The 19,229-nt window shown below is 37.2% G+C and overlaps 1 protein-coding gene across 3 annotated transcripts; it reads left to right on the top strand.

The window, feature by feature from the left end:
• Window positions 1–132: 132 nt before the first annotated feature.
• chst3b (carbohydrate (chondroitin 6) sulfotransferase 3b) lies at window positions 133–9,684 on the top strand. 3 transcript variants are annotated; one of them, XM_087784278.1, is made up of 3 exons: window positions 133–345; window positions 6,225–6,431; window positions 7,543–9,684. In XM_087784278.1, exons 2-3 carry the CDS (start codon window positions 6,352–6,354, stop codon window positions 8,753–8,755), a joined length of 1,293 nt encoding a protein of 430 aa, XP_087640404.1. In that variant the 5' UTR covers window positions 133–345; window positions 6,225–6,351; the 3' UTR covers window positions 8,756–9,684. The 3 variants fall into 3 exon arrangements, with proteins under 3 accessions (XP_087640404.1, XP_087640403.1, XP_087640402.1); XM_087784277.1 differs by lacking the exon at window positions 133–345 and adding an exon at window positions 4,759–4,937; XM_087784276.1 differs by lacking the exon at window positions 133–345 and having other exon boundaries at window positions 6,157–6,431.
• Window positions 9,685–19,229: the final 9,545 nt, after the last annotated feature.

Raw genomic sequence — 19,229 nt, 5'->3', positions numbered from 1 at the left:
TTTAAACACTGAATTCCATGTTGTAAAAAAAATCTAAAATGTTCGTCCATTCTGAGGGCAGAAGGTCGGAGGTGGGGGGGGGGGGTCACTGAACTTCCACAGTTGGCTTCACAAAACTCTTCAGACCACCGAGCAGCGCAACATGTTTCCATCTGATCCACTTCCAGTGCCTTCACGCTCCAGCTCCTCACACAAACCCGCTCCCTGGATCAAGTCGTTTTCCTGCCCCTCACTTTAACGCGTTCTGGGATTTGTCAATGGAATTATAATCTGCCGGGAGTTACTTTTGGGAGAACTTCTAATGAAACTTGACGAACGAAAACCAGACCAAAACACATCAGTATGGTGAGTTGGGATTACTCAATATTTTCTTTCTTTTTTTCTTCTTCTAGGTAAACTTCTGGAACATTTTAAATGAAGAAAAACAAAATTTAGAACAAAGATCAAAACCACGTGATGAAGGTTCAATATAGAGTCTTAATTGAAAAGACGTGATGGTCAGCATTCTTAAATAAACATCCATCCATGTTGCCGAGGAAAATCATGCACTTTCAATTATCTCTTACTTTAACATTCAATTTACTGTAAAACGTGGCAAAAAAAGTAGCAAATAAGCAGGTGCACGACTAGTGCAACACATTGTATTTTATTACTGCATTAGGTCATCACGATAAAATTAAAAAAATAAACATCAAATAAATGCAATGCTGAAATCGGATTTGTTTTAAACGAGTAATCGTGTTTTTGAGATGAGATCAATTATATATTTTTTTTGCAATAGAGCCCTCCAAGCTACCCTGGGTAACAGCAGGTTCCCAGACAGTAAAAGTGTTTATCTTTGTGATCATTAAATAACAAAACTTTAACATCTTTGTGTTAGAATATCTAAGGGCTGATTTATTAATTCGCTAATAAACCCATCTAAAAGTAATACAAGTTGTATTTGATTATTTAATTCAAGATTGTGTGTTTCAGGCTGGACAGATACAAAAGGCTCTGCACAGCTTCTGTAAAGAGACCATTGAACGGAGTTTAATTCATGAAAAATACCCCAAAAAACAATACAAAAAGATAAATGTTGACACTTACACACAAAGTGTTTAATACTTTTGGTACCTACTAGACACTTGTGCATGACTCTCATTCTGACAGGGCAGTTATCACCTGTGACACCCAAAGGTACACATTTATTTTATTTATTATTCTTTATTTAACCAGGTTAGACCTAATGCAATAAACTTCAGTTTTACAAGGAAGGCAGCAAACAATGTAAACACAATATAATAGAAAGGGTTACTAAAATGCATTAAACAAAACTTGATGCCTTTTTTTTTAAACATCAAAACCATTTAATGCACTTGATACATCACTTATTTGAGTTAAAAACAAAACTGGTTTGCAGGTGTTTCTGTGCATGCAAACTGTTATCCTGCCCCTTAATGTCCCATTGCCAACCCCACTTGAAGAGCAGGGTTATTAACACTAGAAGAACTTGTTTATTAACCATTGAAGAACTGTGTTATTAACGTGAAAAGAACTAGGTTATTAACACTAGAAGAACGAGGTTATTAACCATTGAAGAACTGGGTTATTAACGTGAAAAGAACTAGGTTATTAACACTAGAAGAACGAGGTTATTAACCATTGAAGAACTGGGTTATTAACGTGAAAAGGACTAGGTTATTAACACTAGAAGAACGAGGTTATTAACCATTGAAGAACTGCGTTATTAACACTAAAATAACTAGGTTATTAACACTAGAAGAACTAGGTTATTATCCATTGAAGAACTGTGTTATTAACACTAAAATAACTAGGTTATTAACACTAGAAGAACTAGGTTATTAACCATTGAAGAACTGTGTTATTAACACTAACATAACTAGGTTATTAACACTAGAATAACTAGGTTATTAACCATTGAAGAACTGGGTTATCAACGTGAAAATAACTAGGTTATTAACACTAGAAGAACGAGGTTATTAACCATTGAAGAACTGGGTTATTAACGTGAAAATAACTAGGTTATTAACACTAGAAGAACGAGGTTATTAACCATTGAAGAACTGTGTTATTAACACTAAAATAACTAGGTTATTAACACGAGAAGAACTAGGTTATTATCCATTGAAGAACTGGGTTATTAACGCTAAAAGAACTAGGTTATTAACACTAGAAGAACTAGGTTAACAAATGAAGAACTGGGTTAATAACCATGGAATAACTGGGTTATTAACACTTGTATAACTGGTTATTAACACTATAAGAACTAAGTTATTAACCATAGAAGAAGTAGGTTATTATTGCACCAATGCTTCATCAGATTTGTCATCTCCATTTTTTTGTGGTCGTGTGTCACCTTTTTAATGCTATAATTCTGGTGGATGTTCCCAATCAGCACCATCTTGATGTATCTTCTATTTCCTGAGATTGTAATGTTCGTCTGTTCCCACACTTCAAGACTCTGACGCTCTGACCAACGATGAACTTGTCAGACAGCTGTCTTTGTAAAACAAGTGCATATTTAAAAACTTCATCCAGCCTGACACAGCTCAACTGTAACAACACATGGTAATAAATATACTTAATTTAGGAGCAAATCCGAGGTGTAAACTAGCAGGAAGAGTCATTTATTAGGTGTGTGACAACACTTCAGTGGCTGCTGTTAAATGAGACTCACAGTAAGTAAGAGGCAGCTATTAGAAGAATTTCTAACCGCATGATAAACGGAGCTGTGGCAGTTTTGTTATGAGCAGATGATCAAACGTGTCAAACGCATCAACGGTTTGTGAATATTCAACACTGTCACATCCCGGTGTGTGTTTCTTAACGCAGCAGATGCAATAAGCTGAGATAATTGGCAAAGATCTAATTCATCAGGAAAGAAAAAAACACACACATTTCCCAGTTTTTCTATGGATACAAATGCATGAAGCCATGAATTTACATCACAATAATTGAATCATTTTGCTGTGTGGGAGAGACATTGTTGCTGGAGCAGATCCAGGTTGACAACAGGAAACCACGTTGAAATTTGATGCATTAAAATGAAAAACCTGATGACACATTATCATCTTTTAGCATCACATTTGTCACGACTGTCGACTAAATCCATTGTATAATTAAATGAGTCACATTGTTGATTCGTAACCACCTTCAAAATAGTCATTGTTTTTCCAATACATTGGCATCAACATGTTTTTTTCATGTCTTTGGCGTGTTTTAAAAAAGCCACAATAACAACACTAATTTATAGTTTCTGTGTTGGTTACAAGTTTGTATCAAATCATCCAGAGGTTCCTATCTCCTTTAAAAACCACACAAATGAAACATCATGACCTGCAAAAACCAAATGTTAAAGTCTTTAAAAATACATCTCATTAACACTTTCTACAATATAGAGTTTGATACTTATTTTCTCTACTTTACCCATTTTTCTGAAGAGTAAACTTGAAACAAATTACATCTTACGTCACCTATGTTATTTGTTTATTATTATTAATAAGACGAAATACCCTTTTTTATGCATTGAAGGCCAAAAAAACAGGTCGAACTGAGTCAATTCTAAGTCAATTGTTTGTGGCCCACCTGATATTTGTCTAAAAATAGAGATAAAAATAATCTCAATTTTGATATGGTGACCCATAAAGATGACAGTGTTTAAGATAAGATATGTAGATTATTATACAGAGACTTCCAATAATAAACAACAGCAGAGATATAGAAGATACATTGAACCGCAGAAAGTTAACTTAATTATCAATTATACTTCCTGTTAAAGAGAGTTTATTTAATATACTTTTTTGTCCAACCTGTGACTCATTTGAAAGATTTTGGCCCCTTGTTTGAAACGTCTGAGAATAAATTTAGGAAAAGTCCAAATATAGTTAATATCAACAATCAAAGATTTGTTGACACAGGAAATATTTAAAGCCAGGTTTATTTCCATAAAGTCTTATTTGGATAGGGAAAGCCTCATTATCTGCTGCGGTGGTCAGTTCTCCACGCCTGGTAACGTCCGGGGGGCTAAGCCGCTGACCCGCTGACGTGTAAATGACTTGCGAGTTTATGTTCTGCCGTCTCAGCCTGGAGGGGGGTTTGGACTCACCCCCGTGTAAAGAGACCTTTGTGGTTGTGGCATGCAGCAGGGTGGTGCAAAAACGGAGCCCATGTTTCCTCCCAGGACAGATGCTGTTCACCATCTCGCTGCACACGGCTTCACGTCACTGCTCCAGTTGGACCTTTACCCATCCCATTTCCTCGCCCGGGGTCCAGCCTTTTGGCTGTGTTTAGACTAAGTGCAGTCGTACGGGATCAGAAAGTGACCCGTGTCGGTGGTTGCGGCAGGATGTCGGACCAGAACGGCCACATGTGTTAAACGGAAGCTGCAGATGAGTCACCGTCATCATGAACTCGTGAATCGCTCACACTTCTTTTATTTTTCAAGAGTGTTTGTTGATAGAAACGGTTCCCAGTGATGTCGTGTGACATGAACAGGAAACACCTTTAATGAAGAGGCTGCTGTGGAGAGTTCACGGCTCAGAAGTGGCTTTATGATATCGTTACCCAACAAGCTGGTCTGACAGCAGCTGCTCCTGTGAAAGAGCACATGAAAGACCCGATGCTGGTCATTAGTGTGTGTAGACCCTCTATGTTGCTGCGCTTTGAATGAAAGACCAATATTACATATAGAGCCAATCCTGAGCTTCGAGGATCACAATTCAATCGGTGTAGGAGCCGTGGCATCTGAGACTCAGATTAGAGCCGCTGCGACGTCTCCATAGATTCGGAATATTTAATTTTTCGGCGTCAGATCTTTTGAAACGGAAGTGTGTTTGTTGAGACAACTTCTCCTTTGATCTCAGATAAGAGGATGAGGAACATCAACATGACAGGGTGGAGGTCAGCACAGAGTTTATCTCAACGCTTTTTCGAGGGTGTGTAAAGAAAAACATCTATTTTGATCATTCTGGCAGATATTGAACGTATTTATTCCTGATTTCCTTCAGATAAAGATACAATTCTTAATGTACACTAACATTTACAGTAATGTCTACTCTAACTCAAGACTGAAGAGATAATGATCAACTAATGTGTTGATTTAAGTGTGTCTTAAATATATGTTGGACCTCTATTGTATCATCAGTATGTGTCTGTTTGTACAAAAACTCTCTTTTCATTGAAATATTTACATTAGAAAATCTGATTAAGCCACGCCCACTGAAATCTAGTTTAACATAACCAAGGGACTCATTGTATAAAGGAAGGTTTAAGGAATAAATAAATACATTTTGTGAGTACAATACATTGCTAAATTCTCTACAAACAATTAAACAGTGTTTTGAATCAACTAAGCAAAATTAGAGCGATGGCGTTGTTGTTCCTACGGCATCAACTGTTGACACTAGCTCTTAAAAAGACAGCCTTGACAGGATTGTGTTGTATGACATCACAATTTGATCATAGATCGATAAATCATTTAGTACTAGTTGTGTTGTTTGCTTCTATACATTAGTATATTTAGTTATATAAATCAACAAATACCAGAAGAGTCTTTACTTGAACAATTAACTGCATGAAATCAAATCTAGAAACTGTGAGAAAAGGACTGTTCCTGCTCTAAAGCTGTACAACGCCGTGATTCATGGAGAACAAAGACGGGCGATGACGAGAGTCAGTGCACCAACAGATGGTCTGGTGTATCACCAGGACATGCCACTCTGTCAAAGGGTTCTACTGTTAACGCGGAGAAACAGCTGGTAGTTTGGACCACAGAGGGTCCGTCGGACAGTCACTGGTGGGAAATGTTGAACACTGCACCAGCGCAGAATGACTTCATGCATTTTTTTTTTGTGCAAACTTCAGTTTAATTACAAAAGTGTTGCTGATAAACAAACTGCACAGACACACAAATAACAGTTTGCAGCAGCCTCCAGTCTTGCATGCTGGGTGGGCATGCTCCTCAATTGCACGGGGGCACTTAGGATTTGGGTGAGACGTAGTGTAAGATTAGTCGTTTCATGTCGAATGTTCCTTTTGTTCAACCCATGTTTGTTATTTTACATTGTCATAGACCGAGCCGCTCACACAGGAAATAGGCACTTCTGAGTCAACTGTCGTCGTGGTTTCATATGCGACGGCAGATAACAACTTCCTTATCGTCTGATAACTTGTTGATGGTCTGTCTCAGAGATGTCACTCACACTTTGGGGTTTTGCTTCTAGGATGAAGCGTCGTGCAGCATCTACCGAGTCAATTTACTGACCAAGTGACACGTCGGATTGGCAGAACCCGCTCGGAGGAAAGGAAGTCTGGAAAAGGAAATTCACAGGACGGACACGACATTCAAGAATGAGGATCAAATACTCAATATGCTTCGCCTTCTTGATGGCACTTGTTATCATTGAGAAGGAGAACAACTTGATCTCAAGGTAAGAACAAAGACCTTTAACAGCCACATATTGGATTTATATAAAGTATTAATAATACTACCCTTCAAATACCAAGACTGTAGTCCAGCAAATATATTTGGTACCGGCCTGATATCAAATTGCTACAATGTCAAAATTGAAGGTTGATTTGCACGAAACAATTTTTTCCCCTATAAATAAACATCAAGAATGTGCAAAATATGATAAACAACTTTATAATATTACTTAAAAAATTATGTAAAAACAATGTCTTGAAAGTGTTTGGAATCATACCTTGATGAACATAGAAATATTTATGCAATATTTAAAGAGTTACCTTAGATTAACAAATTAAACAGTGATCGATTAGATAAATAGTAGTTAATGCTGCGATTGAAATTCGATTTCCTAATGGGCCATAATGCACTTTGGTTGTTGTGAAGGGTCATCAAGTCTGAAGGAAGAAAAAATGGTAAATAATTCTAGGTGTGTATCCATGATGTTAAAACCCTATTTGATTATATATTATTTTTTAAAGGAACTCTTGGTTAAACAGGAATACATGGGAAGAAAGACAACGTATTCATTCATTGTCTACGGCTTTATCCCTTACCAGGGTCATGGGAGCCTATCCCAGTATCATAGGGTGAGAGGCAGGGGACTCCCTGGACAGGATGCCAGTCTGTTGCAGGGCACACCCAAAAACAGACAACCATTCACACACACTCTCATACCTATGGACAATTTCCCAAAGTTTTCAATCAACCTCTGTGTGTTTTTGGACTGTGGGAGGAAACCGGAGTGCCCGGAGTAAACCCACGCAACACGGGGAGAACATACAAACTCCACACAGAAAGGTTGGCTCGGCCTGCAATTGAACCAGCAACCTTCTTGCTGTGAAGTATTCACCCATTAAATAAATAATTTAAACGAATATGGTCTAATTTGGGATATGATCATGGGTTGTGGAATAAATGAACATAACTTTGAGAAGGGTTTATTTTGGAAGTTGAAATAATTAAAGGAATTATAAATAGCACGACTGTTAGTTAGCTTTCGGAACATTTCTGACTCTGCCCTAAAAGCTGACACAACTATGCTTTCTAACAGAGATTATTGTCGTGTTTTTAAGGGTATCTGATAAGCTGTCCCCGAAGCAGACCCCACAGACACCATTACCGACTGGAGGTCTTTCCCAAATCCTGCTCAGACACAAAGTTCAAGCCATGTCTCTTAAAAAAATGCAGACTGCTTTAACCCTCATGACGCGACGCCTTGAGAACTACAGCCAGCCTCAGGAGGTGACAAGGCGCCGCAAACACATCCTCCTCCTAGCCACCACGAGGACCGGCTCCTCCTTCGTGGGCGAGTTTTTCAACCAGCAGGGCGACAATATGTTTTACCTTTTCGAGCCTTTGTGGCACGTGGAGAAAATGCTAACGTCGGAATCCGGCGGCGCCAACGCAACGGCGTACCGTGAGGTTCTCCGGCGGCTCTTCCACTGTGATTTCTCGCTCTTGGAGGATTTCATTGAGCCTCAGCCGGTAGACCACATCACGGCGGCACTGTTCCGCAGGGATTCCAGCATCTCGCTTTGTGAAGACTCGATCTGCAGTCCTGTTGTCAGAGGATTATACGAGCCGTATCATTGTAAAAATAGACGCTGTGGACCTCTGAACCTAACTCTGGCCTCCTCATCTTGCCTTCAGAAGGAGCACAGGACTATCAAGTCGGTGAGGGTTCGCCAACTGGAAACGCTTCGTCCGCTGACTGAGGACCCAAGCCTAGATGTGAAATTCATCCAGCTTGTCAGAGATCCTCGAGCGGTTTTAGCCTCACGCATGGTGGCTTTCGTCGCCAGATATAAGAATTGGATGAGGTGGGCGAAGGACGGCAACATTCCTCTTGACGACGCGGAGGTGAGAATGCTGAAGGCGAACTGTGACAGCATCAGATTGTCGGCGGAGGTAGGCCTCAGGCAGCCTAAGTGGCTACGCAGGCGCTACATGCTGGTGCGTTACGAAGACATCGCCAGGTTTCCCATGAGAAAAGCGGCTGAGATGTACAAGTTTACTGGCATTCCCTTCACTGCACGGGTCAAATCCTGGATTCAGAAGAACACGCAGACCTCCATCCAGACCAGAGGACCTTACTCCACACAGAAGAATTCGTCGGAACAAGTAGAGAAATGGAGATTCAGTTTACCTTTTAAAATCGCACAAGTGGTCCAGGATGTCTGCGGCCCGACACTCAAGCGATTTGGGTACAAGTTTGTGGAGAGCGAAGAGATGCTGAAAGACAAGTCCATTAGTTTAATAGAGGACAAAGTGTTCAACTTCACATAGTTGTGGAAAGATTATTTCTATTTACCTTTGTCGCGTTGTAAAGGGCTACTAAGACATTATAGTATTTAAATATTTGAATTATAAATGTGTATTCTTGTTCATTATGTCTGTAAGAATGATTGTTTGACTTGCTTACGTTTTGTATGTGAAAAAGGTTTTCTAATATTTGGACCCGAATCATCTATAGAAGTAGATGAAAGCATCACTTCCAATGTACGGTAAACATGGGATGGGATTGGAAAGTGTTATTTTCCATATGTATCTCTGAGTTTCTTTCTTGAATTGGTTACTCTATTGGATTTTTCTCGAACCAAAAACGCAGATTAACGTCATTTGCTAGCATCTACAACTTTTGGCAACCTGATTTCAGACCTCTTGATGTTATCTCTTGGGTCAATGTATCTTTATTGACGACTGCGACGGCAGTTGATCTTCTCATCTTGTTGTCAACCTCTCAACCACTGTAGTGTCATCCATGATCCACAGACACATACCCATTGATGTGCCAATTGAAGACATTCCAATGCCAGTACAGGGATTCCTATTCTCTGTTCATTGGTCTGACAAGATCATTCTACCAGTTTGGATCTGGAAGATCTTCAAAGAGAAGCTTACAAGTTACGTCTTATATTGGATACTTGGACCACCTTAAATGTATTCTTGTAACTAAAACAATTTGACCACATTGGACCCACAATATAATAGCAAAGTTAAAGCCTACTTTTATCACTCATACTGATGCACTCCGTGTTCTTATCTATTCTCTATGCATGGAATGAATTAGAAAGACATTTTTCTGGAAAGGTTGAGCTTGATCAAGGGTTGGGAAAAGCTACTTTTACTTTAGGAAACTCAGGTGTCAGTGATTGCTTGTCTTTTTAAACCATTGGTTTACCTTTTAATATTCAATAAATGAACGTTTATTCTCATATTTTAGCTTTTTTGCACATAAGAAAAACTAACTTGACCTTTTCATCCATTGTGTGAATGTATGTTTTATTACAGAATCATCTTAAAAGGGTAAGATTGACGAAAAGAATGAGCTTGTTAACTAAATATTTTACCACATACAGTATGGGTTTTGTATGTTCCTTCTCAAAGTGACATGTTCTGCTTCCCTTTATTTTTGCACACCACTATGTCTGCCAACCCAAACTTGCTGGCTTTGCACCGAACTTGGATCCAAATATGGTCAACGCGAGGGTGTTTTGCACAACCATGACTCCATCCAAACGTTTCTGAGAACTCGTTTCATAATTTAAGACATTTGTGACTGAGAAGACTGAAGTGATTGAAGCACCATCAGCTGTTGTATATGCTTGAATGAATGGTTTTGTGCAGAAACGAGGCGGCGCCTTTTGTGACACATTCAAAGAATACGAGTGTCCTCCTGCTGGGAATGTTGGTTTCTGTGCACGCACACTTGTAATTGTGTAAGAAAAATCTTTTGAAGTCATCTTCAGGACTGTAAGGAGGAGGAAGAGAAAACAGATGTTTACACTTCTACTGTATGCAAACATTCCGACTGCAGCTGGTTTGCAGGATTGTGCGAAGTTTGTCCGCACGTCTTTGTCTGTTGACACAAGTCTCCTGCCAATAGAAACCCAGAGTGCTGGCTCTGGCTCTGTGCTGTGTTTTCTTATCTGAAAATAAATTATTGTACTTATCTTGTGTATTCTTGTTTGCTAAATGTTTTTTTTCTAAAATTCCATTCTAGTAGTGTGCCTGGTTAGGAATATGATTTTAAACTGTGAACTCAGACAAAGAAGAGAGTCAGAATTGGTTTAAAGTCACAGCAATTTTACTTGCAAGTAGAGTTTAATAAATAACCTACTCTCTCTCTCTTCCTATGTCCCATTTTCACCCTAAATAAAGAACTGTTTCGGTCACAACTTATCCTTATAAGTCATTGATTATCCAAGAGGCGAGAACAAAGTTCACAACTGAAAAAACACAGACAGGAATAAGTAACAGCTGGTCATCAATGAAGCATAAAGAGGTAACTTTTTTTCCTTGATGTCTCGAGGTAAGGACGTGCGTGTCATACACAAGATTCTTGCATTACATTTGCAAATGAGACCAAGCATTATTTTGAAACACAAGAAACAATGAACATGTAAATACCTGTGGTTAAGAATATTTGATAACACAATCAACACACAAGTAATTATCCCATCAATAAATAATTTACGTGTGATGTGTCCAGGAGCCAAATTGTAGCGTGCTCAGAATCCTATTCTAGTGTAAGGAACACCGAAAACCCATCAACTGAAAACTTTCAAAACATGTTTTTCTGTAGTTAAAGAAGAGAAAGTGGCATTTACGCAAAATGACAATTATTTTTGGCCCTCAAATTGAACTGTGTTTTGGCACCTTATGTGGTTGACAGCCTTGATTTGGATGATAACCAACAACTCCTGTGTTGTTCTCAGTATTATCTTGATCTTTAAAGTATCTACTTTTTTGAGTATTGTTTTGATTGTTTAAGCGCTTTGTGACCCTGGTCTGGAAAAGCGCTATATAAATAAATATTACTTACTTACTTACTTACATTTGACCACAATTGTTACATAGTTAAATTGACCATCTACAGCCATTCCTGTCGACGAGATGTCAAATCTACTTCCTGCAAGATCCTTGTTGTTCACTCAAAAAAAAAAAGGTAAACCGGGTTTTTATGTCTTTGTTGGCATCTTTTTTCTCACTGGTTCTGTGGAGGCAGATGGAGGCGGTGTCGCTGCACTCACCGCTGTGGGCCTGTCTATTTACGTTTGCCAACCTAGTAATTACCCGACATTACATATCATGTGGTCAAAGTCATTTTCAACCACCTGACCACTCCCACTGCAGCAATGCGGGACACTCTGAAATCCATCCACCGGATCAGAACCTCTATTGCGTGTTCGTTTCATTGAGCTTCGTCAAAAACAAAGCAATCTTCAATCACACCATCAAATCATCGTCTGGTTAGTTTGGGGCCGGTTTTACTATTTTAGTGAAAGGCTCTGCCACCGGTTTAAGCTAATAAAGAGGAGTTCAGATTCCATAAACTTTTATTGCCGGGTTGGCTTTATGTGGCGGGTGGAGTCGCAGTACGGGCGCAGCAAATATAGAATAACCACTTTCCTCTGAATTAAAGCCTTCTCGCCCCCCTCCAGACTGGAATGAGCACATTGAGGTAGCCCCGCCCGCCTCCTCTCACCACATCAACCACCAGAGGTTAGAAATTGGTGCTGGATCAGAGCGATGCTGGATGCAGCGATAAACAGACACAGAATGGAGGTGATTCATGCGTGTACTCGCCTCGTATTTGACGAAGGAGACATGGAATTAGAATCTTATCTGAGGAGAGCGGTTGTGAATCGTATAAGTTATCATTTCATCTTGGATGAATTCATCGTTTCTCTTTTAATCCTTTTATAAAATCACAGATACCTCATTAAGCAACTCAGGACGGAAAAGAAAATTGATACAGAAGACGTCTGAGACACATTAATACATTTAAATACTAACATAGATATTGACTGCAGGTACACCAGCTTTAACCCAGGGATTTCAAACAGGGTGGCCACGAGAGGTCAATTCTTGTGAAGACTAGGCTGCACTAGGAGTTTATTATGTGTTTTTGTTTCTTTTCACTGTAAATTTGGGCAATTTCTTTTGGTTATTTTCTTGAAGGAATATCTTCTGTCTTGGGTCCCTAATCTCGTTGCACAGTGGATCAGTTTAATGTCGGCATTATATTCACAGACAGACTGTAGATAAAAACTGTCCCAAAAGGCTATTTTTGTAGAGTTAACTTTACTGCAAAGTGTTATGATGTGTCAAGAGTCCAAGGATAATGAGAAAATACGATCTTTTTAAAAAACAAAAAACATTCCAGGCAGTTATTATCAATAGAACAGAAATTATATTAAAAAAAGATCACAACTAATGTGAATATGCAACTCTCCTGACTCACTCGCATGTTTCAAATGTTGAAGTCTTCCTCTCCAAGATGCAGTAAGTCTCTCATCATGATGATGTTTTGAACTTATTACTTTATAAAGTTCTCTCTCGTCTGAAATGACGTAATAATGGCTTCATTCCTCCTCCAGCCATCTGTCATCACTGCTTTGTTCATACAAGGAGTCCCTTGGAGGTGGAGACTTCCAGAATTGATGATGCACAGTGACAAACCTTGATCTTTGAGCAATCACAAGAGAGTGGGTGTGGTTATGGTAAACAAGATTTATCAAGAAATTCAGCATTTTCAGTTGGCGGGGCTTAGTTTCATTTTCTAATGTGAATATTTCAATGAAAAGGGAGTTTGGTACAAACAGACACATACTGATGATACAATAGAGGTTCTACATATATTTAAGACACACTTAAATCAACACGTTAGTTGAACTTTAACTATATAATCAAAGCTATAAAAATGATAACATTTGATATGATGATCTTTATTCACTGTTCTGACATTGAACAATTATAAAACTTGGACATGAAACGAAGGGCAACGTAACATCATATCCCAGCTGCAAATGGCCCACGGGTCGGAAGTTTGAGACTGTTCTAACCCAAATGAACCTGACAGAAAATATCAAAAAGACTTCTGAGGTCTGAGAGCTGCAGGACTAGGACTATGAAGATCACACACAGACGACCTCTCACAGTCATTAAGTTACATTGAGAAAACACCACACAGAAAGGATTGCAGCAGGGTGGACTGGAATCAGGAACCTTCTCTGCTGTTAGCATTAGGACCACTTCCTTATTTGATGAGAAAAAAACATGAGGCATCTGCCATGTCAACAAACAACACTGATCATGTGGTCACTCTAGAAACAAATAAATAAATAAAGCTAATCCGGTAAAGCCTCTTGTTAAGCAGTGCAAAGACTTGAAAAAAAAGAGGGAAAAAGTAGTTGACTGGGATTTTCTTCCTGAGAGGCACGAGAGCCTTCACCCCACCCAAAGAAAAAGAAGTTGGAATAGATGTGATGATAACCACAGACTTTCTCTCCGTCTCAGGTGCTGAGAAAGAGTTTATGGTTCTTGATTGTGAGCTTGCGTGGAGTCAATCCCTAAATTTAGAAGTCCACAGAATTCCTCAAACATGGAATTTGGTTGAACTCCGGCCCGCCTCCCAAAAAACAAACAATCACTATTGTTGGCGAGGGTAGAGTTTCAGTAAACACTGGGGTTCAGGTCAGCACCTCAATGACGAGTGTCATCGGGTTAATCATTGTTCTGTCACCACCTTTCAAAGGTGGGTTTAGAGCCTAAAACCTACTTCCTTTCTGCCCCTTCCCACCCTCTTTCTTTTAGTGACAGGTTTTAAGCTGCCATTATTTTCATGGAACAGACTAAAAACAACAACATGAACGACAAAAAAAAACATCAAGTGTATGAAAAGACAAGATTTGTTTTACTAACTTTTAAAGGCTAATATTTTCACTAAAGTGACTAAAACAAGCATCAAGAGTTGCAATTGTACCTCCCATAAAAATGGTTTGGTTTTGTCTGTAATAACCAATACACTAGAAAAGTATATATATATATATATACCTACTGTTTGGCCGTGTAACAAATAACTCACTGACCAGACCTGAGCTGTGGTTAAGGGTCACTAATTTAATGACTTTAAAGTACAATAATATGTAACACATTGCAACATAAAGTGGTTGAAAAAACAAACAAACAATAAATACGCACTGAATAATTCTACACAGAAAGATTTATGATTGACAGATAAACCTCAACCAGACACAGCAAAATACACCCTCATTCTGTGATTTTTTTTCCTCCTGATAAATTAAATGAAAAAATATTTATATTTTGTATATTTTTCTATACTGTACTGGCCATGAACAATGTCTCAAGCTTGACCAAGTAGTTTATTGGAATTTCTAATAGATAAAGGTACTATTGTTTGTATAAATGTAATGATAACAAAATAAATTACATCATAATATTTTAATTTAGGACCTGACATTAAGACATTTCCCATGTTTTCTTGATAATAACTCTTACATACATACATACATACATAATGCATCAATAGCTATGACATTGTACTGACAAAAACGGTTTGTAACATATTTGTTTTGGTATCTTCAATATATTTGCACATATTTTAAAACGCTGGAAGTATTTTTGTAATATTTGAAATTGAGACACATCTTAGCCTAAAACTAAAAAAGATAAACATTTGAAAGGAAATTATTTGTTTATTACTAGCAAATATCAAATGCATATTTATTTACATTTGTATTTTGATTATTATGAACTTGAATAGATTAAATAAAGCATGACGATGGTGGGTTTTTCAGTTGGCTCTGGGAATTTTGAGGAAAAAAAAAATCCAGTCTCTTCACACACAAAAACCTCTTTGTCCTGGCTGGGAAAAAACTCTTAATTCTTTGATTCAAATGTCTTTCTGCACGAAATGAAGAGTCTCTTGAACCACTTCTCGACACAAATGAGCAGACAAAACATTTTTAAGCACTGGAGTCGCTCACAGCATTTGAATCAAAACACTTGAACATTCTCACCCATCTTTACATTACTTTATATAATACATATATAATTACTGGTATATAAATGTGCCAAATTCCTGTCATGTACAATATCATTAACGGCACTGAAGAAAATGGCAGCCTCTCTCCACTGCACTGGACTTTATTCATTTAAATCCTAAAAAATTCAAAGGTGTTGCTCCTTAAGACAATGGCTGTAATGTTCGTCATTCCCTAAAGCAAAGGTAATTATATCTTCCTACCGAAGTTTATTTTATAAATACAATCATTTATCTTGCACGTATAACTCAACAAGGGGCAAATTAAATACTTGTTTTATACAAGTAACTATTCTTCTTCACAGTTTATTGGACGGTGTAAAACATTTTTATATACTTAACCAACAGAATGACTGGTGCTTCCTTCTTTTTTTCCATTTCTTATTTTGAGTGTAATCTCATTGTATTCGTATATTCTCTACTGACACCACAAAACATTCCTATGTTGTGTTAACAACGCTGGCAATAAGAGGTAGCTTGTTGTTTAGCATTGGCGTTAGCTTAGCACATTTTTGCTAGTCACTCTAGTCATTTACTTTCGACATGGCTTCCTATTTGATTCCATTTAACGAAGAAAAGTAAACATAATACAAATAAAATGTATTTGATCTCAAAAATAAAAGAAAAAACAATGAATAATTAGTGGTGCTAGCTAGCTAACTGCCATGTTAGCATATGCTTCCGTTTGAAATGTATATAAAGCGATATTAAATGGTGGGAAATGAAATAATCATTTGTCTTTTAAATATTTTAGATCATATATTGTCATTTAGTAAATAGCACATTAAAAGGGGATGCATAAGAAAAGTCATGGTGTACTCACTGTAGCAATAGCAGTTGAAAAATGAACAAAAAAGAAACGTTAACAAATGAGGTATTTTCTGCGCTGAGAGAGAACAAACATGAGTAACAATTGTGTTGCTAATAACAAGAATCAGTTCAGGTTGACACAAAAAACATACATTTTTCTACATTCCTCACATCTCACATAGTGAGCTACAGTAACAAGGTGGTCATGGTGGAACACCTGTGGTGCCGCTCAGGTGTGCGGCACCAAGACAAAGAACAGAGGGCCCGACCGTGGCGCTGGACATCCACAAACATCTGGGGGGCATTAGAATGCGGGCGACAGCTGGAAAAGGTCACGACCCTTCATTAACGGACGACGACAGACGAGGGTTGTGTGGACTGAACGTCCGGAGCCTGTGAAAGTACACGTGTCGTGGACTGTAATGCATCACATGACCAGCAGGGCATGCGATGTTAGCGGCAACACCTGAGCATCGGGGCCCCAGACTTTCTATCTCACATCCTGGTGTAAAAAACGAGCCCCCCCTCCTCTCCTACGTTTCACTATGTTGGTTTTTGGGGGGCACACAGGCCCCTCGCACGGAGCAGACATACCTCTTGAGCTGACGGGACCTGTGAGGAGGAACCACATGTATTATCTTCACATGACACATTTTACACACATGACATTATATTAATAATAATAATCATATCACACAATACAATTAGTTGAATGAGGCTTTTTTTTTATGGAGATGGTATTTATTTTTGGAGACAAAAAAAAATCTGACTAGACATGCCTTTCTTATTTTGAAAATAATTAAGTAATAATAATAATAATAATAATAATAATAATAATAATAATAATAATAATAATAATAATAATAATAATAATGATAAAATCGTAAAAGCTTTATTAAAGTAAAGAGAAATCTTTTATATAAAAAGTAGTCAAAAGCAATACAAGTATGATAGTAAAAAATTGTAAATACATCAAAGTAATATTAATACAAACCAGGCAATTGCAAACCTAACAAACTGAATCCAATTATTCGATTTTTAAAGACCTTTTTGATAATAAAATCTAATTGAAATCTGAATATTATTCATTCTTGTAAAGTTATGTTTTTAACTAATGGATTGTCACATAAAATAAAATAAAAATAAAAGTAGTTGAATTCAATTGTATTTTGCACATAAAATCATTGTTAATTTTAAATAAATATTAAACCCCATTTTGACATATATGGATATATATTTTACACATATATATATATATATATATATATATATATATATATATATATATATATATATATATATATATATACATATTTTGTATTAAAGTAGATTAATTTTTAATAATGATCTTTTCAAAATGTGGTATAATATTTAATTTTTATTATATATATATTATAAAAAACAATATTATTGTTACATCAATATCATCTAAATAATCATTACTCGCTTGCAACAAAACTGCGCAGCGAGAACACTGATCCACTCTAGTAGAAGAACTCACATTTCCCCGATCCATGTTGTCTTGGTCTTTTAGAGTTTTTAAATTTGTATGTATTTTTAATTGTGTATTTCTTTTGACAGTTCAAGCGCTTTCTGACCCTGGTCTAGAAAGGTGCTTTAGAGACTTTAAACATACATTGACAACTGAGCTCAGCTTCTAATCATATATGTACAATATTTTACACAAAACTTAGGAAACATCTTCCACATAAGACATAAGATGAGTTTGATTGACGGACAAGAACCTTCGTCAACACCGAGCTCACGTCTCAACGTATAAATCTTATCGTGTAACGTTCAAGGACCCGCAGAAACAGACGCCACGTGTGGAACCGAGCGCCCGCAGCTACAGAGCTATAAAGAAAGTCTTTAAATGAAATCAGCTGCATTATTAAAAAGAATTATGTATTTAGCGTTCCAGGAATCCTGAGGTTTGCATAAAGTACTCATTAAACAAAGTGTAAAAAAATGAACCCTCAGTGAAAACAAGAGTCTTTTCCCACGACTTTCCCGTCAAGATAGACGAGTATAAAATATCAGCGTCATGATCTCACAGAGCTGGAGACACCAGTGATGAGGTGATACTTAATCCTCGAAGAGAACGCTATATGAACCACTTCTAAAGCTGGATTTCCATAAAAGTTCCACTAGTCGGTGACGCCATGGTGGTAGACTCAAGTTAACCTTGCCACTCTGGATTGCACCTCATAAAGAATAATTCATGTTTGTGTTTAGACTTGCACATGTAAACACCCAGCAGAACCTTAGAACTGCATCCAGACTCACTTTTTAAAAACACAAGTGCTTCACTAACCTTTATTTAAATTTTAAAAGACAGTGTCCCCTGATTGTTTATTTTTATTTTAAATAAATACTCAGAGAGTCTGATCTCCACAACATGCACAGGACACTAACAATAGCAGAGGAAACCAGAGAGACGGATGTTAAAATACAGGCGACATTTAAACATGGAGTTTGAAGACCAAGATCAAAGCTTCAGAACACATTTGACTCCAGAAAAAAACTCTAGAAAGAAATTAAAAGCAAACTTTCTCTGTGTGACATCCAACAGTAGTGAACTTGTTATTTGGAGGACAATACTTTTTTAACCTTTGGGTTGTCTCTGGGTCAAGGTGACCCGAAGGCTCGAAAACAAATGTGTTTTGTGGTATCCCTTGTGTTGTCTCTGGGTCAAGGTGAACCACATTTGTTTTCGAGCCTTTGGTTCACCTTGACCCAGAGATAACAAAAGGGTTTAAACAGGATTTCCCTTTATATATATATATATATATATATATATATATATATATATATATATATATATATATATATATATATATATATATAAACGTCTATAGTTTAAACCACATCTACTTTTTATTTTTTTAAATAACACTTAACACTGCAAGAATATTTTAGTTATTCTAAAAAATTATATATGTTAAAACACACATTATTACAAATGAATGATTTTCAGCAAATCAAACTCAAGATCAACATAAATCATCATGCTGGTTTGATAGCTCATATATTTATTTAATATAATATAATAATAAGACTTATAATATAATATGATGTCATATAATATTAATTTATGCATTC

Source organism: Callionymus lyra, chromosome 2, assembly GCF_982586985.1.
Source record: "Callionymus lyra chromosome 2, fCalLyr1.hap1.1, whole genome shotgun sequence".
In the NCBI taxonomy this organism is placed as follows: domain Eukaryota; kingdom Metazoa; phylum Chordata; class Actinopteri; order Syngnathiformes; family Callionymidae; genus Callionymus; species Callionymus lyra.
This window is presented reverse-complemented; position numbering and strand designations above follow the sequence as displayed.